The sequence below is a fragment of the Dermacentor albipictus genome, chromosome 4 (assembly GCF_038994185.2).
Source record: "Dermacentor albipictus isolate Rhodes 1998 colony chromosome 4, USDA_Dalb.pri_finalv2, whole genome shotgun sequence".
In the NCBI taxonomy this organism is placed as follows: Eukaryota; Metazoa; Arthropoda; class Arachnida; order Ixodida; family Ixodidae; genus Dermacentor; species Dermacentor albipictus.
In genome coordinates this window covers 11,293,919-11,315,568 of record NC_091824.1, presented here as the reverse complement: position 1 = coordinate 11,315,568, position 21,650 = coordinate 11,293,919, and the positions used below count along the sequence as shown (strand labels likewise).

General features: G+C 47.8%; 1 protein-coding gene across 2 annotated transcripts in view; it reads right to left on the bottom strand.

Moving 5' to 3' along the window:
- The window catches only part of pyd (zonula occludens-like protein polychaetoid), a 448,973-nt gene that overhangs the window by 213,056 nt on the left and 214,267 nt on the right, over positions 1-21,650 (bottom strand). For both annotated transcript variants that reach the window (XM_065435932.2, XM_065435931.2), the window contains exons 9-10: positions 20,189-20,237; positions 6,210-6,369 (exon numbers count right to left, since the gene is read on the bottom strand). In XM_065435932.2, the coding sequence (XP_065292004.2) occupies positions 6,210-6,369; positions 20,189-20,237 (209 nt within the window). The remainder of the gene's footprint in view (positions 1-6,209; positions 6,370-20,188; positions 20,238-21,650) is intronic.

Here is a 21,650-nt window from a genome sequence, read left to right as displayed (position 1 = left end):
TGGCCAAGTAGTGGAGACCGTTCTAAAGTGGTTTTAGACCATTCGTGCATCCCACAACGTCATGTGGAAGTTGAATTCTCTGCTACTTGCAGTTTGTGCGAGTTTCGCAAGCCAGCAAACACAGAACCACATGATAGCTCCTGAAATGCGAAAGCATGGGCGGCACGGAGTCGAGAGAAAACGAAACCGTCGACTGCCAGCGTTGTTGTCAAAGGTAATTTCAATGAGTTCTTTTGTCTAAAAATGAAATAGAACTGGACAGGTAGCATTTCATTTCATCTTACAATTCAAGGATGTTTTGAGCAAGGAGTGGTTGAGTACTAGTGACAGAATTTAACTGAGGAGTGCTTTTGTCATTGGGAAAATACTTGACGGGAGTCTCTTATCACGTCCTGCATTTATCGCAATTTCTCGATAATTAAGGCTCTGTTCGCGATAACATTGACACCTTACAGATTCTCGAGCACTAATTTATCACCTTAGCCTGACTTAATGTTTGCCTTTAGTGCCCCTTGAACCTGCTCCATGATAGTTACCTGGGTGTTAACTGGTGTTTGGCACTAGCCAGTGAGCTTGTGTGCTGGCCAGGTCTCAGCAGCCAAGTGAAAACTGCAGTGGCAAACTGTGGTGTGTGCGCTACAACAAGGATCAAACGTGGCAAACCGATAATGCTGACCGAAACTCCTGCAGTACCCTGGGAGCAAATGGCCTCAGACCTGTTTCGTTTGGATGGCCAGGAGTTCCCACTAGTGGTGGACTACCATTCTTGTTACCCGGAAGTCATCACCCTCCGGTTAATGTCTGCCATAGCCATAATAGTGGCGCTGAAGAGCATCTTTACCAGAAAGGGCATTCCGGACACTGCACATACTGACAACGGGCCTCAGTTTACCTGCAAGGCCCTTCAGGACTTTGCCTTCAGGTTTAGCCACGCTACGAGCAGTCCTTGCTTTCCCCAGTTTACTGGCGAAGCAGAGCAAATGATCTGAACAATCAAGTACTCGCTCAGGAAAGCCAAAGGCCCGTTCCTGGCATTGCTGCCATGCCGAAACACCCCTGGAATGTCTGGCTACAGTCCTGCTCAACTACTTTGAAATTTCCGGGTTCATCTGGAACGAAATGTCAACACACAGTTGCACGTGTACTTTACCATTCGAAAGAAAGCTCCAGCGGAGGTGTGGTGACCAGACCCTCAGCCATAGCGCGCGGCAATGAAGACACAGTAGTCGCTGTGAGGGGTGTAGGCACAACCTGCACAGGTCATGTGCTCTGCTTCTTATTGTCCATCGCGTGGCCCCTGGTGGTGTCAGTTACTACACTTCCTCCCCCCTAATACAACAGATTAACAGCATATAAGCAGTTGCAGTTCAAGGAGAAAACCGAAGCACCAGATGGCGTTCCCTAGTGCTCCGACGAAGCCGAGGTGTGGAAGGAGGTGGGGAGCAATTGGTGCGTGTTGATGTTATGGTGTCACTGGTCTCCAGCTGATAGGGCTCGCCAGATAGTAGTGGTTGACTCTCCAAGCTTGTCGCTGCTTCGGGTAAATTACTGTCAGTTGTACTTCCAGTTCCTGAGGATAAAGTCAAATGTGGTTCCGAGCATGCGGTAGAAGGGCTGGAGCACCGACGGTTGTGCTGGTCGGGCATCGACTGTGGCGTTACATGGTCGAGATGCTGGGTCCATTGTCGCCCATCATCTAATTGTACCTCCACCTGTGAATTGTGTTGCCTGGTGACAAAGCAAGAATACAGCTCGAACCTGGCCTAAAATTCCTGGTGAATACTCTGTCTCCTGGTTGTGCTGGCACCCTCAGTTTCGTTCTTTGATCATACTTCACCTTCTTCGACTTATATGATAACAGTATTCGTGCAATTTGTGCACGAAGGTCCCCTGGACACTTTCTGTAATTTTACTTTCATAGTTTGAACAGCTCTTTCTGCTCCACCATCAGAAGCCGGGTGATAGGGCGGTACTAGCATCCTGTTCAGGCCATTCTTCAAGAATGTCTCGTACGCTTCGCTCGCGAATGCGGGTCCATTGTCCAATACCACCATGTCTGGGAGGCCCTGATTCGCAAACATGACCCGCATGCATGCAATTGTACATACCGCTGAGGGTGATGAAACGGGAAAAACTTCTATCCATTTGGACAATGCATCAATTGCAATAAAAAAAATAGGAATTCTGGTAAGGTCCCACATAGTCCACGTGGATCCTTGACCAGGCCCTGTCTGGGAATGGCCACGGCATCATAGGCACTGGTCTCAATGGTCTCTTTTGTTGGCAGGCGAAGCACTCTTGAACTGTGGTTGCAATCTCACTATCTAACGACAGCCACCACACATGACTTCGGGCAATGGCTTTCATTTTTGTGACCCCAGGGTGGCTCTCGTGTAGTAACTTGAGGACTTCCCCTTGGAGACTGGAGGGTACCACAACACAGTTTCCCCAGACCACACAGTTCTGATGCGCACACAACTCATTGAATTGCGACGTGTACAGCCCTCCCCCCCCCCCCTCTGATATCAAGTCTTGAACATGATCAGACCATAAATCCTGTAGCACTCTTGACAACACCGAATCTCTTCCACCTTTGATGAAAGCACACGAGGATAGACACTGTCAAGCATAAATACCTCCGCAGGCACCCCTGGAGAGCAATGAATTGTTGGCAAGGGGAGTCTACTCAGCCAATCTGTATGGGCCATCAGGCTTCCAGGCCTATAGCTCAAACTGTAGCTGTACCCTGCCAGCAGAAACGCCCAATGAAGAAGCCTCGGCGAGCATGTCTCCGGAATAGGCCTTCCAGCACCTAACAGGCCCAACAAGGGTTTTGGTCAGTAGCCGCTTCAAATTTCCATCCCCAGAGATACTGCCTGAACTTTGTGACACCAAATATGAGACCAAGCGCCTCTTTATCCAATTGACTGTAATTCTTCTCAGTGGCTGAGAGGCTTCTTGATGCAAAGGCTATCAGTCGCTGTTTTACAGTAGGCTCTCTCTGTGCCATGACTGCCCCCAGGTCATGAGGGGAAGCATCAGTGATTAACACCGTGTGTTTGGAAGGGTCATAATGGGCCAAGACAGGGGTGCATGGAAGCAGCTCCTTGCTCTTCGTGAATGCACATTGCTCAACTGCCGTCCAGCGCCACTTTGCTCCTGTAGTAAGCAAGCCATTTAATGGCTGCAGTACATATGACAGGTTGGGGAGAAACTTTCTATAGAAGTTCACCAAACCCAAATAGCTTTGCAACTCTTTCACATCTTGAGATTTGGGAGCATTCCCTACTGCTTCAGTCTTGGCAGGATCTGGATGCAGCCCAGCAGCACTTATTATGTGGCCTAAGTACTGGACCTCAGGAAACAAAAACTTGCATTTTGCAAGTTTCAGCTTTAAGCCCACCTCTTGCAAGCACTCTAGTACCTTGAAGACGTTTGCCCAATGTTCGTCGTCATTCACACCTGTTACCAAGATGTAATCGAAGTAAACTGCGACATGATCAAGACCTCCCAGGAGGTTGTTCCATTTCTCGTTGAAATATGGCTGGGGTGGAAGCAATTCTGAATGGCAGTCTCATGTATTGAAACAAGGCCTTGGCGGTATTGATAGTGACGAACACCCGTGACTGTTCTTCCAGCTCGATCTGCTGGTAGGCGTCCTTTAGGTCTATTTGTGAATCTTACTCCTCCCCGGAGCTTTGTGAACAATTCCTTTATGCGTGGCATGGGATACATTTCCACAAGTGCTATGGGATTTACAGTCAGCTTCAAACCGCTGCATATGCGCAACTGCCCATCTTGTTTTAGCACTGGAACGACAGGTACTGCCCATCTGGCAGTCTTCACTGGTTGGACCACGTTTTGGTGGAGCAGTCTCTGCAAGAATTCCTCAAACTTGTCTTTCAAAGCAAAGGGCATCCACCAGGGCTCAAAGAATCTGGGCTTGGCACTTGGCGGCACCAAGATACAAGCCTTAACCCCATGGAACGTGCCTAAACCATCTGAAAACACCTCTTGAAAACAGTCCACAGCTTCTTCTGCAGACAACACAGACAAAATAGATTCCGGCTTGCTAATTCCTAACTGGAATTCCTTCATGAAGCTTCTATCAAACAATGCTGGGCACTGCCTTTTTACCACAAACAGAGCCATCTCTCCTCCTCCCCAAGCTTTACAGAGGCTGCAAACTTTCCGGGGACTCGTCGTGTGTCTCCGCAAGAACTCCTCAGCTGTACGTTGGATCATTCCAAGGTGGCGTGAACTTTGTTTCACTTATGGTTAAGGCATTGGCGCCCGTATCAAGTTCCATCTCTAGTGGAACCCCGTTAATGATAACTGCAATGCGCATAGGCGCCGGCCCAGCTGCCTGAAGTGCCCAAAGGTTGTACGCTTCCGGCGTTTCACTCGCCGCGGGTGCCCCAAGCACTTCATCCACAGTGTTCACGTGCCTTGAATCTGTGTGCCGCGCCTGTCTGTTTACAAACTCACTATCACCAGGGTTGCAATGTGGGCTTGTTGGTAATGCATCTTCAAGGGGAGTATGGTAGCGCGATTCAAAGATGGGACAAGAGAAGACATAAAGGGAGTGTTGGAAGTTAGCGCTGTGTGTGACCCTTTGTGTCTTCTCTTGTCCCGTCTTTGAATCGCGCTACCATACTCCCCTTGAAGATTCACTATCACCATTGCACACTCTTGCCAGATGCCCTTGCCGCCCGCATTTGTAGCAAACTGAGTTGATGTGTTGGCACTGGCGCACTTGATGGGCATCACCACAGCGGAAACATCCGCCTTCATGACGCCCAGGTTGCACTACATTTGTTGCCCCCATGACAGGTCTGACTGTCAATTGGGCTGACTCCGACTGTGGTGTTGGGTGAGCGCTCAGAGTACGAGAATCCTCGCAAGCAGCCTCGATGGCCTACACCATACTCTTCGCAGTTTCCAGGTTTAACTCGGCTGTTTCCAGTAACCGTGTGAGCATTGGCACGTAGTCAACGCCACTGACGATTTGGTCTCGTAGCGTGCAATTTTGGAATGACCCAAATTTGCAGTCGTCGGCCAGTCGCTTTAACGACGTGATGTACTCACTCACCGCCTCTTTGTCCCACCTATGTCGTGAGAAGAACTTGAAACTTGCCACACTTCCGACACCTTTGGCGCAAAGTGGTTGTTGAGGGTCTCAAAAATTTCCACTAAGTTCGCTGCAGCAGGAATACGTCGCGGCACCGCAACACATTAGAAATACGGCAGTCTTACCATCTGGCACGTCGTTCACCATCAGGAACAGTTCCACCCGCTCTCGATACTCGGTCCAGTCTGCAGTGTCCGCGTTGAACTCGTCTAACTTTCCAATGACCGGCGTGCTTATTCTTGCGTCACCGTCACCAGTGTCGGTTACTTCCAAGCATTTTCCCTCGTCGCCACTTGTGGTTCACCAGACCCGCGGCCATAGCACACGACAGTGAAGACACAGTAGTCGCTGTGAGTGGAGTAGGCACACTGCCTGCACAGGTCATGTGCTCTGCTTTTTATTGTTCATCGCACGCCCGTTCATCGCATGCCTGGTGGTGTCAGTTACCACAGGAGGTGTCACCTGTGCCTGGTCAAGCCAGGCAAAGTGTTTCATTGGACAATAATGTAGTTTTGTAGTGAAACTTGAGCAACGTCAAAGTACAATCTTCTATTCAGATTATTTGTTAGGGTGTGTTACAATTCTGGCCAGCATTGTAACAGTCTACGTTGACAGCTAAAAGGACAGCTTCAAGCCCAAGCAATGCAATGCATCTGGAACCATCCTGAAGTCTCTGCGTCAAGATGCCTCCTAATGTTGATGAGAAAAGGCTAAGAAAACCACAATGCATCGCTGCATTTGAACACTTTGCATGTGCAAACGTATGAAAAACACAATAGCGTTTACATTAAGTGCATAAGAAAGTGTGACTACGTTTTTTATGTGAACAGACATCCATCCTGTTATTTCCAAGCTTTTTGTTCAGCTGCCATCTTGGTTGGACAGCAAAGCAGCCTGATCGTTCTTTACTTCAATGCTGTCTTCCCAAAGCTCGCTCCTTTGCGGGCTTCGTCAGCATCAAACTTAAACTTAAGAGGGCCGCCGTTTGCTTAGCTGTCTACTTTGCCGTTTATGGTGAGTACTGGAACACAACCTCAGAGGACCCCTGGGCAATAAGAGTTCTCTGTCTGAGACTTGCCTTGAGGAGGCGGTCGCCTGGCTGGAGGCCCTGCAAGGAGGCAGGGCTGCCTGGCTGCACAGCTGTGACAAAGACGCCGGCCTGGTTGCCGCCAGTTAGCCGCAGGCCCACGTTGCTGCCACTTTCCTTGTGGAAGCACACCAGCCGAGGCTCGGCCCCCCTGCACAGTGTTGTAACAGCAACAGCAGCAGCTTGGCACCACACTGGTATACTAACCGTCAGGTGCCTGACCCAACAGTTCTGTGGAAACCCGCAATCTGGAGAGAACTAGCTAATTAAGGGAAATGGACGAGAAGAAAGGGGGTTAATCGAGGTGCCCGAATTTTAAGGTGCCCGAATATTGTATAAAAGCCAACAAACAAAGACACCAAGGACAACATAGGGCAAATTACATGTACTTAATAACTTAATTACAGAAACAATAAATTAATGGCAATGGAAGTGGATGTAAAAACAACTTGCAGCAGATGGGGATTGATCTCACGTCTTCGCATTACGCGTGCTATGCTCTAACCAATTGAGCTACCGCAGCACCGTTTTCCCATCTACTTTCTTGGGTATTTATGTTTTTACTACTAGAACTAACCTTGGAATTGTTAGCCAGCGCCACCACCCACAAACCTTGGCAGCATATGTGGACCATCCTTTCTGCCACAGGCATCACAAACGTGATCTCTTCGTGATCTTTGGGTGAAGGTGCCTTCACCCAAAGAGATCGTGTATGTGACGCCTGCGGCAGAAAGGATGTTCCACATACGCTGCCAAGGATTGTGGGTGGTGCCGCTGGCTAACAATCCCAAGGTTAGTTCTAGTAGTAAAAACATAAATACCCAAGAAAGCTGATGGAAAAACGGCACCGCTGTAGCTCAATTGGTTAGAGCATCGCACGCGCAATGCGAAGATATGGGATTGTTCCCCACCTGTGGCAAGTTGCTTTTTCATCCTCTTCCATTGCTATTAATTTATCATTTCTTTAAAGGGACACTAAACACAAATATTAAGTCAAGCAAAAGTGATAGATTAGTGCTTGAAAATCTCTGAGGTGTCAATATTATCGTGAACAGGGTTTCAGTAATCAAGAAACTTAGGCAAATGCAGGACATGATTAAAGACTCTCTTAGGACATTCAAGCACTTGCCCGATGATGAAAGCACTCCACATTAAAATTCTGTCATTAGTACTCAACCACTAGTTGCAAAAAAAACTTCATTGTTTGTATTACAAGATGAAATAAAATGCTACTTATCCAGTTCTATTTCATTTTTTGAAAGAATAACTCATTGAAATTACCCTTGGCAGGACGCAGGCGGTCAAAAGATTTCGTTTTAATTCGACTCCTCACCGCCCATGCTTTCGTGTTTCAGCAGTTTCGGAATCGTGTAGTGCTGCGCTGGTTTTGCTGGCTTGTGAAACTCACACAAACACCATGCAGCAGAGAATTCAACTTCCATGTTATGTTGTGCGATGCCCAAACGATCTACGCCACTTGACCAAAAAGCAGCTGCAGTGGCGAATCCACCACTCTGTCTTGGCTCGATGCTGCCGTCTGTCGGGCTCCCTTTTACTCACCAACGGCAGCAAAGGGTGGTGATTGCATATGCAACGTCACCACTCCCCCCAGTTTTGGGCGGTGGGAGATTGGAATTTCGAAAAAGGCATTCAAACCCTTCAGACGCAATTTTCTCGTAATATAAGTCCTTTCTTGGCATAAAACAAGTTTTGCCAGGTTTCATGAATGATATTTAAACAGTCCACATCGACTTATTGTTTTTCTTTGGTGTCCCTTTCATTCAATGAGTAAGTACAAGTAATTTGCCCTATGTTGTCCTTGGTGTCTTTGTTGGCTTCTTATGATATGATTAATAAAAATCAGCTCCCTCGGTTAAACCCCTTTCTTCTCTTTCGTTACATAACGATGGTCTCGAATTCGGCAACACTGATGCCTTCAGGTAGCATGTGTGGGTTTATTGACCAGTTCCCTTCACCCAAAAAGATCACGATGGGTAAAAAGCCACCTGGTAAAAAGCCACCTGGTTGGCTCACACGGTAGTGCGGCTGCCCCTGCAAGGCAGTGGTCCTGGCTTCGAGTCCCAGACCCGGATGAATTCTTCTTCAACTGCGAGGCTTTTATTTCAAGGAACCTGTATGGGTTTCCTTTGTAGCAGTTGCTCCGATTGGGTGGATGTTTAATTTTCTCTTAAATAATTACTTCACTCCTTCTTGCGGGTTTCCGCAGAACTATTACGTCAAACCCTTGTCTTTGTTTTGAGTTGTTGACAAATTCAACTTCGCCCTGCCATCTGCAAGCCACCTGGTTAGCTCAGACGGTAGAGCGGCTGCCCCTGCAAGGCGGTGGTCCCGGCTTCGAGTCACGGACCCAGATGAATTGTTCTTCAACTGCGAGGCTTTTCTTTCGAGGAACCCGTATGGGTTTCCTTTGTAGCAATTGCTACGATTAGGTAGATGTCTTATTTTCCCTTAATTAACCCTCAAGTGTGCGCTGTGTTAGCAATTATTTGTCATTCATACCATGAAATTCTGCAAAATACCTGCAACTTAATTACCAGTTAAGTTCAACCTCAATATAACAAAGTCAGTAATCCAGCAATTTTCTTGGTTATATTGAAATTCAACCTTTTATGCAAATAAGTAAACTTGCCGATAAATTTTTGTTACAAAGGGGCTGCAAAATTTTCCGAATTATTGGGCAATCAGAAAAGGCACACTTTAATGATACAAAAACAATTTTGTTGAATTTGAGGGTTGGAATTATGTTGACATCGGCAGTGTGAAACGAAGCCAGCCATGCTTTCGTGTCCACTCTGCCCCTGCAGCTGGTAGTATCACCCTAAGTGCAACGATGCCATAATGAGAAGCTAGGTGAGCGGGGAGTGATTGCTTCGTCTGCCTCTCACTTCAATGCGTCTGAAACTTGTGATTATGCAGCCTCAAGTACTACATGCACAGAAAGACAGCACACATGATGCCATGCCACCTCGGCACACCCAATGTTTGCACATGCGGTGGACTACCTATAAAACAGTGTGAATGAGCTACGTATGTGCCACGGCCGCACTAGAAAAGTAGATGAGCGGCAACCTTCCCCCCACTCGTTCCCCCTTCCTTGCCCTGCTCGCTTCCCTCCTCCCTTTCCCCTTGCTCACGCAGAAAGACTGCGCTCATTGGGCCACCATTAGTCTCGGCTCACCCTCACACACTGGCACCCATAACATGCAGCACATGGAGCTCAACAGGATCTTATCGCACTTGCACTTTATACAGAGCCTGACCCTACTCCGATTGATGGTTGCTCTTGGTCGTGCAGGACGCAACTTGAGAGGTGCATGTGCAAGCAACCACTTGTAATTCAACCATCTGACCATCTGTGTTAGTGTATATCTGTGTTAGTGTATAGTATTATCTCAGCATTCCTTCACAATGGCAGCGAAATTTCGTTGTACTGAAATCACATATTGTTACAGGAAAGAAGAAGCGTGTGTCTATTTACAGATGGCTTTTAATGGTTGGGCCAACAAGCGTAGAGCAGCGATAAAAAACTACTCTCTTCCTCATCGTCTCTCAGGCCACCATCATAGTCCTCTTCTTCACACATTACCGACTGTGACATCACCCCCGTCGGAAAAAGCACCTTATTGGTGCGGTTCATCTGTCCGAGAAAGGTAAGGTTTGAGACTGCTGACGTGGATGATGTCAGAGAGAGGTGAAGGCACCGTGGTATCCAGCGGAGACACTTCATATGTGACAGAGGTCACCTGGCGAAGGATGCGGTAAGGGCCATAGTATCACGAGAGGAATTTCTCTGAAAGACCAACACGCTGAGTTGGATACCAGACTAGCACAAGAGCACCTGGTTCGTAACGCACGTCGTGATGGTGCTGGTCGTAACGGCACTTCTGGCGTGTCTGTGAAGCAGAAAGACTAATGCGGGCAATCTGGCGTGCTTGGGTCGCTGTGGCTATGACATCCCGAGTATACTCTGTCGGCGAGTCGAGTGTGGTCGAAAGGAGAGTCTCGAAAGGCAAAGTCGGCTCACGGCCGAAGAGGAGATGGAAGGGTGAATATCCAGCTGTGTCGTGGCGCGAGGAATTGTAGGTGAACGTGACAAATGGTAGAGCAATGTCCCAGTCGCGATGATCGGAGGAAACACACATTGCTAGCATGTCAGTTAATGTACGGTTCAGGCGTTCGGTAAGACCATTAGTTTGAGGATGGTAAGCGTTAGTAAGTTTGTGTTTAGTAGCACATGATCGAAGTAGGTCATCTATGACTTTGGAAAGAAAGTATCTGCCGCGATCGGTGAGAAGTTGACGAGGCGCACCGTGGTGCAAGATAACGTCGTGAAGCAAGAAATCAGTGACATCTGTAGCGCAGCTGGTCGGTAGGGCTCTAGTAATGGCATAGCGAGTTGTATAGTCCGTAGCGGCAGCAATCCACCTATTTCCGTCATTCGATATAGGGAATGGTCCGAGAAGATCAACGCCAACGCGAAAAAAGGGTCGGCCGGTATATCCAAAGGCTGCAGCAGTCCGGCAGGAGGCGCAGCTGGTCTTTTCCGGCGTTGGCACGACTCGCATGCGGCAACATAGTGCCGAACGGAGCGGTTGAGACGGGGCCGGAAAAACCGTCGCCGAATTCGGTCATAGGTCCACGTAACGCCAAGGTGTCGAGCGGTGGGAACGTCGTGCAGTTGCTGCAGTACAGTCTGTCGCAGATGAGACGGAATGACGATTAGGAGCTCGGGCCCGTCGGGGTGCATGTTGCAGCGATACAGGATGCCATTTTGTAGTACGAACATGTGAAGGGATGGGTCAGACGGATCAGAGAGCAGGCGTTCGATAATGGGGCGTAACAACTCATCGCGTCATTGTTCAGCGCCAATGTCTTGCAAGGCAGACAGCGAAAGAACGTAGATCGGTGCGACATCCACTAAGCCGTCCGGTACATCGACGGGATGACGAGACAGGCAGTCGGCGTCCTGATGTAGACGACCCGACTTGTAGACCACAGTGTATGTGTATTCCTGCAGCCGTAGGGCCCAGCGACCGAGGCGTCCGGTGGGATCCTTGAGGAAAGAAAGCCAGCAAAGGGCGTGGTGATCAGTTGTAACTGTAAATGGTCGACCGTATATGTAGGGTCGGAATTTGCCCACCGCCCAAATGAGGGCGAGACACTCGCGCTCAGTAATCGAGTAATTGCGCTCGGCTGGAGGGAGAAGGCGGCTGGCGTAGGCGATAACGTGGTTGTGCCCACATTGGCGTTGAGTTAAAACTGCGCCGATGCCGTAGCCACTGGCGTCAGTGCGGATTTCTGTTGGAGCGGTGGCGTCAAAATGGGCGAGAGCAGGAGGTGTGGTGAGCAGCGTGATGAGCTGCGGGAAAGCAGACACTTGTTCAAAGCCCCAATAGAAAGGAACGTCTTTTTTCAGGAGGTCAGTCAGAGGGCGGGCAACATGGGCGAAATTTTCCACAAACCTGCGGAAGTATGAGCAAAGGCCAATAAAGCTGCAAACATTTTTGGCACAAGTTGGTACAGGGAAATTCAGCGCAGCATGAACTTCAGCGGGGTCGGAGCGAATGCCTGACGAATCGACGAGGTGTCCGAGCATGGTTATTTGACAGTGACCGAAGTGCCACTTGGATGAGTTGAGCTGCAAGCCAGCGATGCGAAAAACAGAAAGAACAGATGAAAGTTTTTCAAAATGAGTCGAAAAAGTTGAAGAGAATACGATGACGTCATCCAAGTAGCACAAACAGATGGACCACTTCAAACCACGCAAGAGCATGTCCATCATCCGTTCAAAGGTCGCCGGGACATTGCACAAGCCAAAAGGCATTACCCGGAACTGATATAGGCCGTCTGGTGTGACGAATGCGGTCTTTTCACGGTCCATTTCATACACGGCAATTTGCCAATATCCAGAGCGAAGGTCTATAGATGAAAAATAAGTGGCACCATGGAGACAATCCAGGGGAAGTGTATATACATCTTTCTTGGTGATCATGTTTAGATGACGAGAGTCAACGCAGAATTGCCAGCTGTTATCCTTCTTTTTGACGAGAACAACAGGGGACGCCCATGGGCTGGAAGAGTATTCAATAATGCCTTTGGCAAGCATCTTGTCAACCTCGCTCTGGATAATGTGTCGCTCAGAAGGCGACATCCGGTATAGGCGTCGGCGAACAGGTGCTGCATCGCCGGTATTTATACGATGCTTCACGACCGTAGTTTGACACAAAGGGCGATCGTTCAGGTTGAAAATGTCGGAGTAGGACTCGAGGAGGCAACGGAGCTCTGCGGCTTGTTGGGTTGAGAGGTCCGGTGCAATCATCTTTGTAAAGTCGTCGGTCGAGGCTGATGTAGAAGGCGGAGAATGAGCATTGATCGAAGACAGCGCAACAGATAGAGCGGAAATGTGGCACTCGTGCGTTGGTGACAATGTGGCAAGAGACATGCCTCGAGGAACTATTTGTGGGCACTGTCCGAAATTTAGGATGGGAAGACAAGTCTGATTGTCCGCAACAGAAACGATGGTGTGCGGAAAGGAGACATTGTGAGAAAGCAGGACTGAAGTCATGGGAGTAAGGACGTAGTCTCCGTCAGGTACAGGTGGGCAGGCTACGACAGGGATGCAGGTTGCTGCAAGAGATGGCAGGCGTATAAAATCCGCAGAACAAAGCTGAGTTGGAGCTTGCGCAGGAAGGTCAATGGGAACAGGTAGGGGTAGGTCAAGTTGTACAACGCCGGCGGAACAGTCAATCAGAGCAGAATGGGCGGCCAGAAAGTCGAGTCCGAGGATCACATTGTGAGGGCAACGTTCGAGCACACTAAACAAAACGGATGTGTGGCGACCGGCGACACTGACACGAGCAGTACACATTCCAAGCACAACCGGAGTTCCACCGTCGGCGACCTGGTGAGTCGAGTCGGAGCAGGAGTCAGTACTTTCTTTAAGCGTGTTCGAAGCTCCGCACTCGTGATGGAAATTTGGGCTCCAGTGTCAATGAGTGCTGTAACGGGCAAACCATCCACGTCCAGAAGGTTCCGATTCGTAGGCAGGGTCAGCAGAGGAATTTCAGGCGGGTGTTCTAGAGCAGCGTCACCTCCAGGAGCTGCCCCAGTTAGTTTCCCGTCGGAGAGCGGCGACGGTAAGCTGGGGATGGAGAGCGACGCAGCTGGGGCGAACGGGAGCGGCGACTGTCTGGTGATGGCGATCGGCTGGTCGCAGTGGCTTGAGCCTTGTCAGGTGCGTCTTCGACCTCGGTGTCGAGTGATGGCGGGCGAGGATTCAGTGGGGAGCGGCGGTAGGCGGGAAAGCTTGGTCGAGAGTGGGCTGGCCAGGAACTTCGACAGTGGCAAGAGATGTGTCCCACACGTCCACAGTAAAAGCAGATGGGTCTATCGTCATGTGTGTGCCATTCGGCCGAGTTGCGATAGCCCGGATATGGAACGTATTGGCTCCAATGAACAGGGGCAGAGGCAGCAGATGAAGCAAAGTCAGGAGCAGATGGACGGAAGACCCACATTAGCCAGTTCTTGGCGAATTACCGACTGAATGAGAGACACAAGCGGCCTGAAATCGTCAAAGCTCTGCGTCACTGGCGTGGCAAGAGATGCTGCTTCGATTTCTCGCCGAACGATACGCGCGACGTTCTCGCAGGAGTGGGCTCATGCGGTGGACAAATGTCTTCGCAAGTCGATGAAGCTGCGGTATTGGGTAGCCGTGTAAACTGTTGAACTATGCGGCAACTCTTCGCGTCTTCAAAGCGGCTACATTCGTTAATGATCTCATTGACCGTCGTTACGTTCTTGTAAACAAGCAGGTTAAACCCGTCGTCCGCGATGCCTTTTAAAACGTGGCTGACCTTGTCTGCCTCTGCCATATTGTTATCCACTTTGCGGCAAAGGGCGAGGACGTCCTGGATATACGCAACGTAAGATTCAGTGGACGTCTGTACACAGGTCCCAAGGTCCTTCATCGCAGCACATTGGCCGCCGACGGGCTTGCCGAACAAATCTCTAAGCTTCTGCTTGCACTGGTCCCAACTCGTAATCTCTTCTTCGTGTGTTTCTAACCAGACCCGTGCCGTTTTCTTGAGGTAGAATATTATATTGGCCAGCATAAGCGTGTTGTCCCACCTGTTGTGTGCGCTGACCCGTTCGTAATTCTGCAACCAGCCATCGACGTCAACGTTGTCGATCCCGGAAAACATGCCAGAGTCGCGAGGCTGGGCCAGGATGACCGTCGGTGGCGACGACGGGGCCGTGGTTGAACTCTCTCCTTCGGATGATATGGTGGCCAGGTTACGTCCGCTGCGGAGCTCCGTCTTGTGCAAGTGATTACCCCGCACGTCCACCAATGATGATACGGGAAGGAAGAAGCGTGCGTCTATTTACAGATGGCTTTTAATGGTTGGGCTAACAAGCGTAGAGCAGCGATAAAAAAACTACTCTCTTCCTCATCGTCTCTCAGGCCACCATCATAGTCCTCTTCTTCACACATTACCGACTGTGACAATATAAACACACTTCATGATATTGAGGTTTAAAATGCATTTTCTATAAACAAGAACTTATAAAAGGCTAAATACTTCATTGTATTAAGAATTTCATTATACTGAAGTTCATTACATAGAGGTTTAACTGTACACCAAAACTAAGAGGCCAACAAACCAAAAAGTTTACCGCCCAAGCACTCCGTACAGATGGTTAACCAACGAAGCTGATACGTGCAGCCCCGGTGTTTATCACTATGTTAATCCCTACGATGCATTAAAGTCTTTCTCAATTATTAGTTATATCTTTGTGTTCCTTAATGAGGTTGAACACATGTTCGGCTGTGACAGAGAGAATGACGTCCGTGACGGTATGCCCGCAGTCCGCTGTTGTCGCTTAAGTTAGATGTATCGAGTTTACTCGGCGGCGTGGTTAGCAACATCCGCCCACCACTGACTCTTGTGATTCTTCAAAATTAAATTGCTTCGAAATTCAATCTGTACATCACGTAAAACAATGAATGGCTCATATCCCTTAGCAATGGCTCATACCCCTGTAAATGCGGCCATGCCATAACGACGACAGATGAGAAGTTAAATTCTATGCTGGAATGATGAGTGGCAATGGAGCCAGCTGTGGAAGAAGACAACGATGAACTCGGGAGTAGTGGCATGAGCGCGTCGCGCGGCTGCACCGAGGGGCACCAACAAGCTACCTGTGGAAGAAGACGACGGCGCTCATATTTTCGTTTTGCCTAGCCAGATGAAGCTTCGCTTTAAAAACATGAGGGGAAACTGAGGACTGAGGATGTCCAGCGGAATGACCAGTGGATGTGAGACATACGGTTTAGACTTGTGCAAGGGCCGCACTTTTCTTTCACAATTTTGATCACATGTGGCCTTTAAGCGGTTGTGAACATTTTGCTCAAAATGGTGCCGGCACAGAGGTGACTTGTGCACAGCCCAAATCCTCGGATGTACCATTGCATCAAAAATAAACCTGTAGCTCTTTCTATCTAGTAGTTACAAAAAGAAGTATGCAGCTCTCAAAGAGCGTACCGCACGACCAAGAGCGACCATCTGACAATGTATTTCACTGCAGTATGTCTAGATTTGTTGATAAAAGGAAACTCGTACATTGGTGTTTAGTTTCAGGAAAGGGCATATACGCAGTCAGTAAGTGTGAAGTCAGGCACTTTCGTCTGCCGATGCAGAAAACGCTGTCTGCTCCGATTGGGCTGTTGGCTACAGCCCAGGGTGACAAGTGCAGTACATAACGTCATAGCCTCTGCTTGGCACTACACTCGTTTACATGAGCCTGCACGAAGTGTAGGTAAAAAAAAGTAGCCCTAGAGCAAATGCAGAAAATGGGAAGACAGAAGGTAGACTAACCTAAGTGTACTACACACATGGAGGAAGCTACGGATGCTGGGCTCAAAGTGTGTATGAGACAGCCATGTTGAAATGTTGATGGCGATATAGTACTGTAGATTTAGGGTCGAACTTGATTCTATCACGCACGAAATTTTCGGACTCGTTAATCAGAAAAAGAGTTCATGTTAGATTCGAATAAATACAGCAATCTGCCGCGTGTGCAAAGAGCTGGCGTGCCGAGATGGCGTGGCATTATGCGCTATCCTCCCACGCGTTGAGTGCTGGAGGTTGCGTAATCTCGAATGTCAGAGATGCATTGAAGCAAGAGGCAGACTAAGCATTTGCTCCTTGATGCTGGGGAGCATATTTTGTCACCCAATCTTAAATTCAACAATGATTTCTTTTCACATTCAAATTTGCCTTTTCCGATTCGGAAAATATTGCAGTCCCTTCCACGCAAAAAGTTATTGGTGACAGTACTTATTTGCATAAAATATTGAATTTCAATCAAATGAAATTTCAATGTAACGAAGCAAACTGCTAGCTTTATTTGAACGAAAAAACCAGTCAAAAACACAAAGGACAAGAGGAGAGGTTCACACCACAACGACTGGACTATCAACTGAGCTTTATTAGAATCGGTGTAGTCCCAGCAAGGCCAGCAGAGCATGCACAACTGCATCAACGCTAATCACAGAGCATGAAAAGACATGAAGCTCCTGAAAGAAAAAACTTGGAAAAACTTTCGCGAAGTGTCATGAATTGCAAGGGGAACTGCCTGCAAGTGTTCTTTTCAGCAAAAACACACAGGGTGGGTTGCCCTCTGAGAGCCATCATCACGGAGACAGGTTCATGGCGGAAGTTAGTGAGTGAGTTTCTTCAGCGACAGTTGACGGCCCTCCCAGTGCAGGATCCATTCAGCGTGGCTAGCTCGGCAGCGTTGGTACAGGTCCTTAATAGTGGGATCCCTGGTGCCAACATGGCCTTTTCAGTTGACATTGAAGACCTCTTCCACAGCATTCCCTACGATGAACTCTTTGTAGCTGTGCGTGAACTTATTGATCACTGTAGTGCTGTAAACTTCCAGAATGCATGTAGTATCTCGGTGGATGCCTTTCTAGAGCTCTTATCCTTTTATCTGTCATCCACTGTTGCTGAATTCAAAGGCTCCTAGTTCCTTCAGAAAAAAGGAATATGTATTGGCTCTAGTGTTGCCCCAGTGCTTTCCCAGATATTTTTAGCAAAATTTGACAGGAAACTTCAAGGCTTCCTTCTAAGCAAGCGTGTATGCAAAGTTTTTAGGTATGTGGATGATTTTTTAGTACCTTTAGAGCTTTTACCAAATGACACTCTGCCCGCAGCAGTAGACGATGTATTGACTGCTTTCAAAGCTTCTTCACGCACTCTTAATTTCACTCATGAACTTCCTAGCAATCATTACATCAGGTTCCTAGAACTGCAACTAACATTCTTTGATGACGGGCATTTGTGCTGGATGTTTTCACCTAGGGGCAAGAAAGCTCTTTTACCATTTGGATCTGCACATTCAAAGATTGTAAAAAGAGGGACTGCAATGAATTGTTTCCGCAATGCACTCGAAAGAAGCTGTCACCACGCTATTAAAAGTAGCTTTGACGCACAATTCCAACGTTTAGAAGCCGCAGGGTTCTCTCCGCCTCTTTTGAAAGTGGTGGCTGAATCGCTGCTTTAGAGGCTTAAGAAGGAACGTACGAAACTGGTAGATGGTGGGGCAACTGAATGTAGGAAACTTGAAGTTATGCCGTATGTGCATAAAGTGAGCCACAACATCAAGAAGGTTGCCACCAAGAAGGCCACCAAGCAGGGAGTAAGTGTTGTGTTTTCTGCCCCTTGTAAGCTTTCGGGTCTGTGCTCGCGCATTTCTCGAGGCAGGGCAAGGAACCACGTTTGCACAACGCAGCATGAAAACCGTTTTACGGCATGTGCTGCAAGGGTTGTCTATAAGTTCCCTCTCACGTGCGAAAGATTTTACATAGGCCAAACTGGTCGATGTATTAATGACCGCCTGCGTGAGCACCACTCCTCCCTGGGGTCAGATAACGGTGCAAACTTGCCTCGCCATTGCAATGAATGTGGTTGTTACCCTTTGTTCAGCAATGTAACGATTCTCTGTAGGGGCAAGGGCAAAGAAGAGCGAGAAATCCTGGAAGCGTACTACATCAGTTCATTAGGCGATGACTGCGTTAGTGCAACCTCGGTGTGCTTACTTGAAAAAGAATTTGCATTTCTAGGTCAGTCACGATAGAAGCGATTCTTGTCTTTTCATGCTCTGTGATTAGCATTGATGCAGTTGCGCATGCTCTGCTGGCCTTGCTGGGACTACACCGATTCTAATAAAGCTCAGTTGATAGTCCAGTCGTTGTGGTGTGAGCCTCTCCTCTAGTCCTTTGTGTTTTTGACTGGTTTTTTCCTTCAAATACATATCAACTGGCCGAGATTTCCACCCTTCTGCCAGCATTATCCATTTGGTTATATCGAGGTTTAACTATACTTGAAAACCACACTCATCGAATCAAATGTGGTTAAATGACCACCATACACGAACTCTGTCATATATTCCACAAAGTAAGCAGGCACTACTGTGCTTAAGGAAATTACAGTTAAAGCTTGATATAACAAGGTCGGCAAAAGTGGCAATTTGCTTCGTTATATCGAAATTCTGTTCCAGTGAAATTCGACCTTTCCTGCAAATACAGTCGCCAATCGAATTATCTTACACAGAAAGGGGCCGCAGAATTTTCCGAATTATCAGGCAATAGTAGAAAGTGAATATAAATGAGAAAACAATTCATTTTGTTAAATTTGGGAGCCGGCAACGAAAGGTACAGTGTCATGCCACGTACGTCGACAATATTTTCTCAGCGGTATGAATTACGCCAACCACATTTTCGTGTGCACTCCGCCCCCACGACTGATAGCATCGCCTGCGTTGGGAGAACACTATCAGGAAAAGTGCCAGCAGTGGGGACCGACTGCTTTGTCTGTCTCTCGCTCCAATGGGTCACAGAAACTCAAGATTATACAACCTCCAATACTAAACACGCAGTAAAGCAGCTTACATGGTGCCACGCGCACTCTTTGCACATGCTGCAGATTACCTCTAAAGTAGGGTGCGCGGCTGCGTATGCGCTCAGTCACGCTTACAGCCATGAGCCGCCGCGGCTGAGACACATGCCAACTTTTCTTTTCTGACTGTTTCGCTGTGTGTGACAGGCCTTAATTTGAGTTATATGCCTGCTGCTGGACAGAGTTTATCTGCTCACAAAATGGAAACGCTGAACAGACACTGGTAAAATTGCACATACCAATGAGCAGGACAATTGAGGAAAGAGACACACATAGCGTGCTTGTCAAAACAACAAGTGTCAAAAAGTGGTGCTTCAGTGTGATGCTTGCGACATCGGCAGACGGCCGGAAGTAGCTGTGAGGATGAGCTGTTGTAGATCAACAATGTGGATGAAGCAGCCAGCGGCCTGGGCAACAGGTCTGCTGGTTCGAAGTAGTTGCGAAGTGCAATAAAAATGCTGTTGTGGTTTGAAAATAGTATACGTATATTTTTACTGCAAAGATAAGTTATCTTATGCATTTTTCACATCATTACCGTCTTACTTTTCAATTTATGCTGTTTTGAAAAAGTTTCCATAAAGTTTACCCACGTAATAAATGCACCCCCTAACTTTGCTTCGTTTTTATTTTTTTAATAACTGCATCCATTACGAGAGTATATATGGTACACATTGTTGCTGATGCCATCTGTTTCTGTACAAACATTGTAGTGCTCCTGGCAACAACACAATATCATCAAAACGTCATAAGTTGGTATGTCGCATGTGTCATAACCTTGTGCATTGCTTTGCAGCTGGCAAGTTCAGAACATGTCTTCACTTGTTCTTTCGCCAAGGAAAAGCTGTATTTTGCACACAATTCATAAGGAAGAAAAGAAGGCAGACAGGACACACATAAGGACTTCCTTATGAATTGTGCAGAAAATAAGGGTTTTCCTTGATGAAAGACTGCTTCACCAAGTAGATATTCTGTCTCAGCTTGACTTACGTTGAGCTCCGTCGTGCTAATGGGTCCTCCTCCCCTTCGTGGCCATACTCTGCACACAAATTGGGGCACAGTCAAACAGGATCAAGTGTTGAACCCAGCATTTTCCACCATCCACCTGTGACTCTGCCAACTGCTAGCCCAATTAGGCCGATCAGTGGTGACTGTGACTTTCCCATTAAAATGGTTTGTATGCAAGTGAGTCGATGAATTGTGGCATAACAAATTCAGCAGGCAACATTCTCAAAGGCACCAGAAGGGACACAAACAACCCTCAGCAGCATGTCAGGTACATTCATTCTTTCATTTGTGCCTACCCTTACCAGCTAAAAGTCACCATCGTCATCAAAAAGGTGATCAACACCTGTGCGCCATGTTAGCCACTAATACAATGCAAAATGTAATGACAATAAAACTGCTGCTATCTAATTAGGAGCCTAATAGCATGTGCTTTTCACACAGCCCTTCATCTCAGTCACTCTTAAATGTGTGCAATACAGTGTGTGCTCAAGTTCCTGCAATAACATGCATTATTACTCTGCATAACCGTGTTTCTAACATACATGATATATTACTCCATAAACTATCATTTTTTCTCAGAAAAAAGCAAAAGCACACATGTGCTCAAACTAATCCTTTTGTTCCCACATCAACCGCAGTGCAAAGCCATCAATATACGGGGAGGGGGAGAGGAGGTATATTATAATAATCCACCTAGCGGACATGTCTATTCTGTCTGCGGCTGCAGTTCTGATTGGCTGGGCTTGGGTGTGCATCAGAAGGAGATGGCGCACCCAGCCAATCAGCACTTCAGCAGCAGACGAAATGGGCATGTCCAACAAGTGGACACATGCAGAATACCCCCTAGTGTTGCGTCAGACCGCCTTACACAGAGTAAAAGCTACACTGACACACACACACTCAGAAAAGTTGAAGTAAGGGTGTTTGAATCACTTTTTCATACACAGCACTTTTCACGTGCCATGTGCACAGGTTAGTGCACCCCCCATCAATGAGAATGGGTACAGGGGATGATCATCAACAGCCTACTGATGGTAAGCCTCTTCCAGCAGCAATCCCCAGTGACCTCTTGTCAGCAGACATCATAATATGAAAGCAAACTTCCTGACCTCATCCTATGCCGTCCCTGAGGGCACCCAAAAGCTGTTACTCTAACAGACCGGCAGTTATTCACTCCACATGGCCAACTCAGTTTCTTACTCATAGTGTCAACTGAAATATTAGCCCCTCCAGTTTGCTCTCTAATCCCCATTACTATCTTGCTGTCTCTTAAGAATAGCCAAATGATATGCACACTTACTATGCGGATATCAAACTAAAGGCCACTGTGTGGCCTTTAGTTCCCTCACAAGTCTTTTTTGTTACGAGTGAACCATTAGGAGTGAGGCTTGTCTAAAAAGAGAAATGAACTGCAACAGTGCAACCAGCCCTGAACTTGCTGATA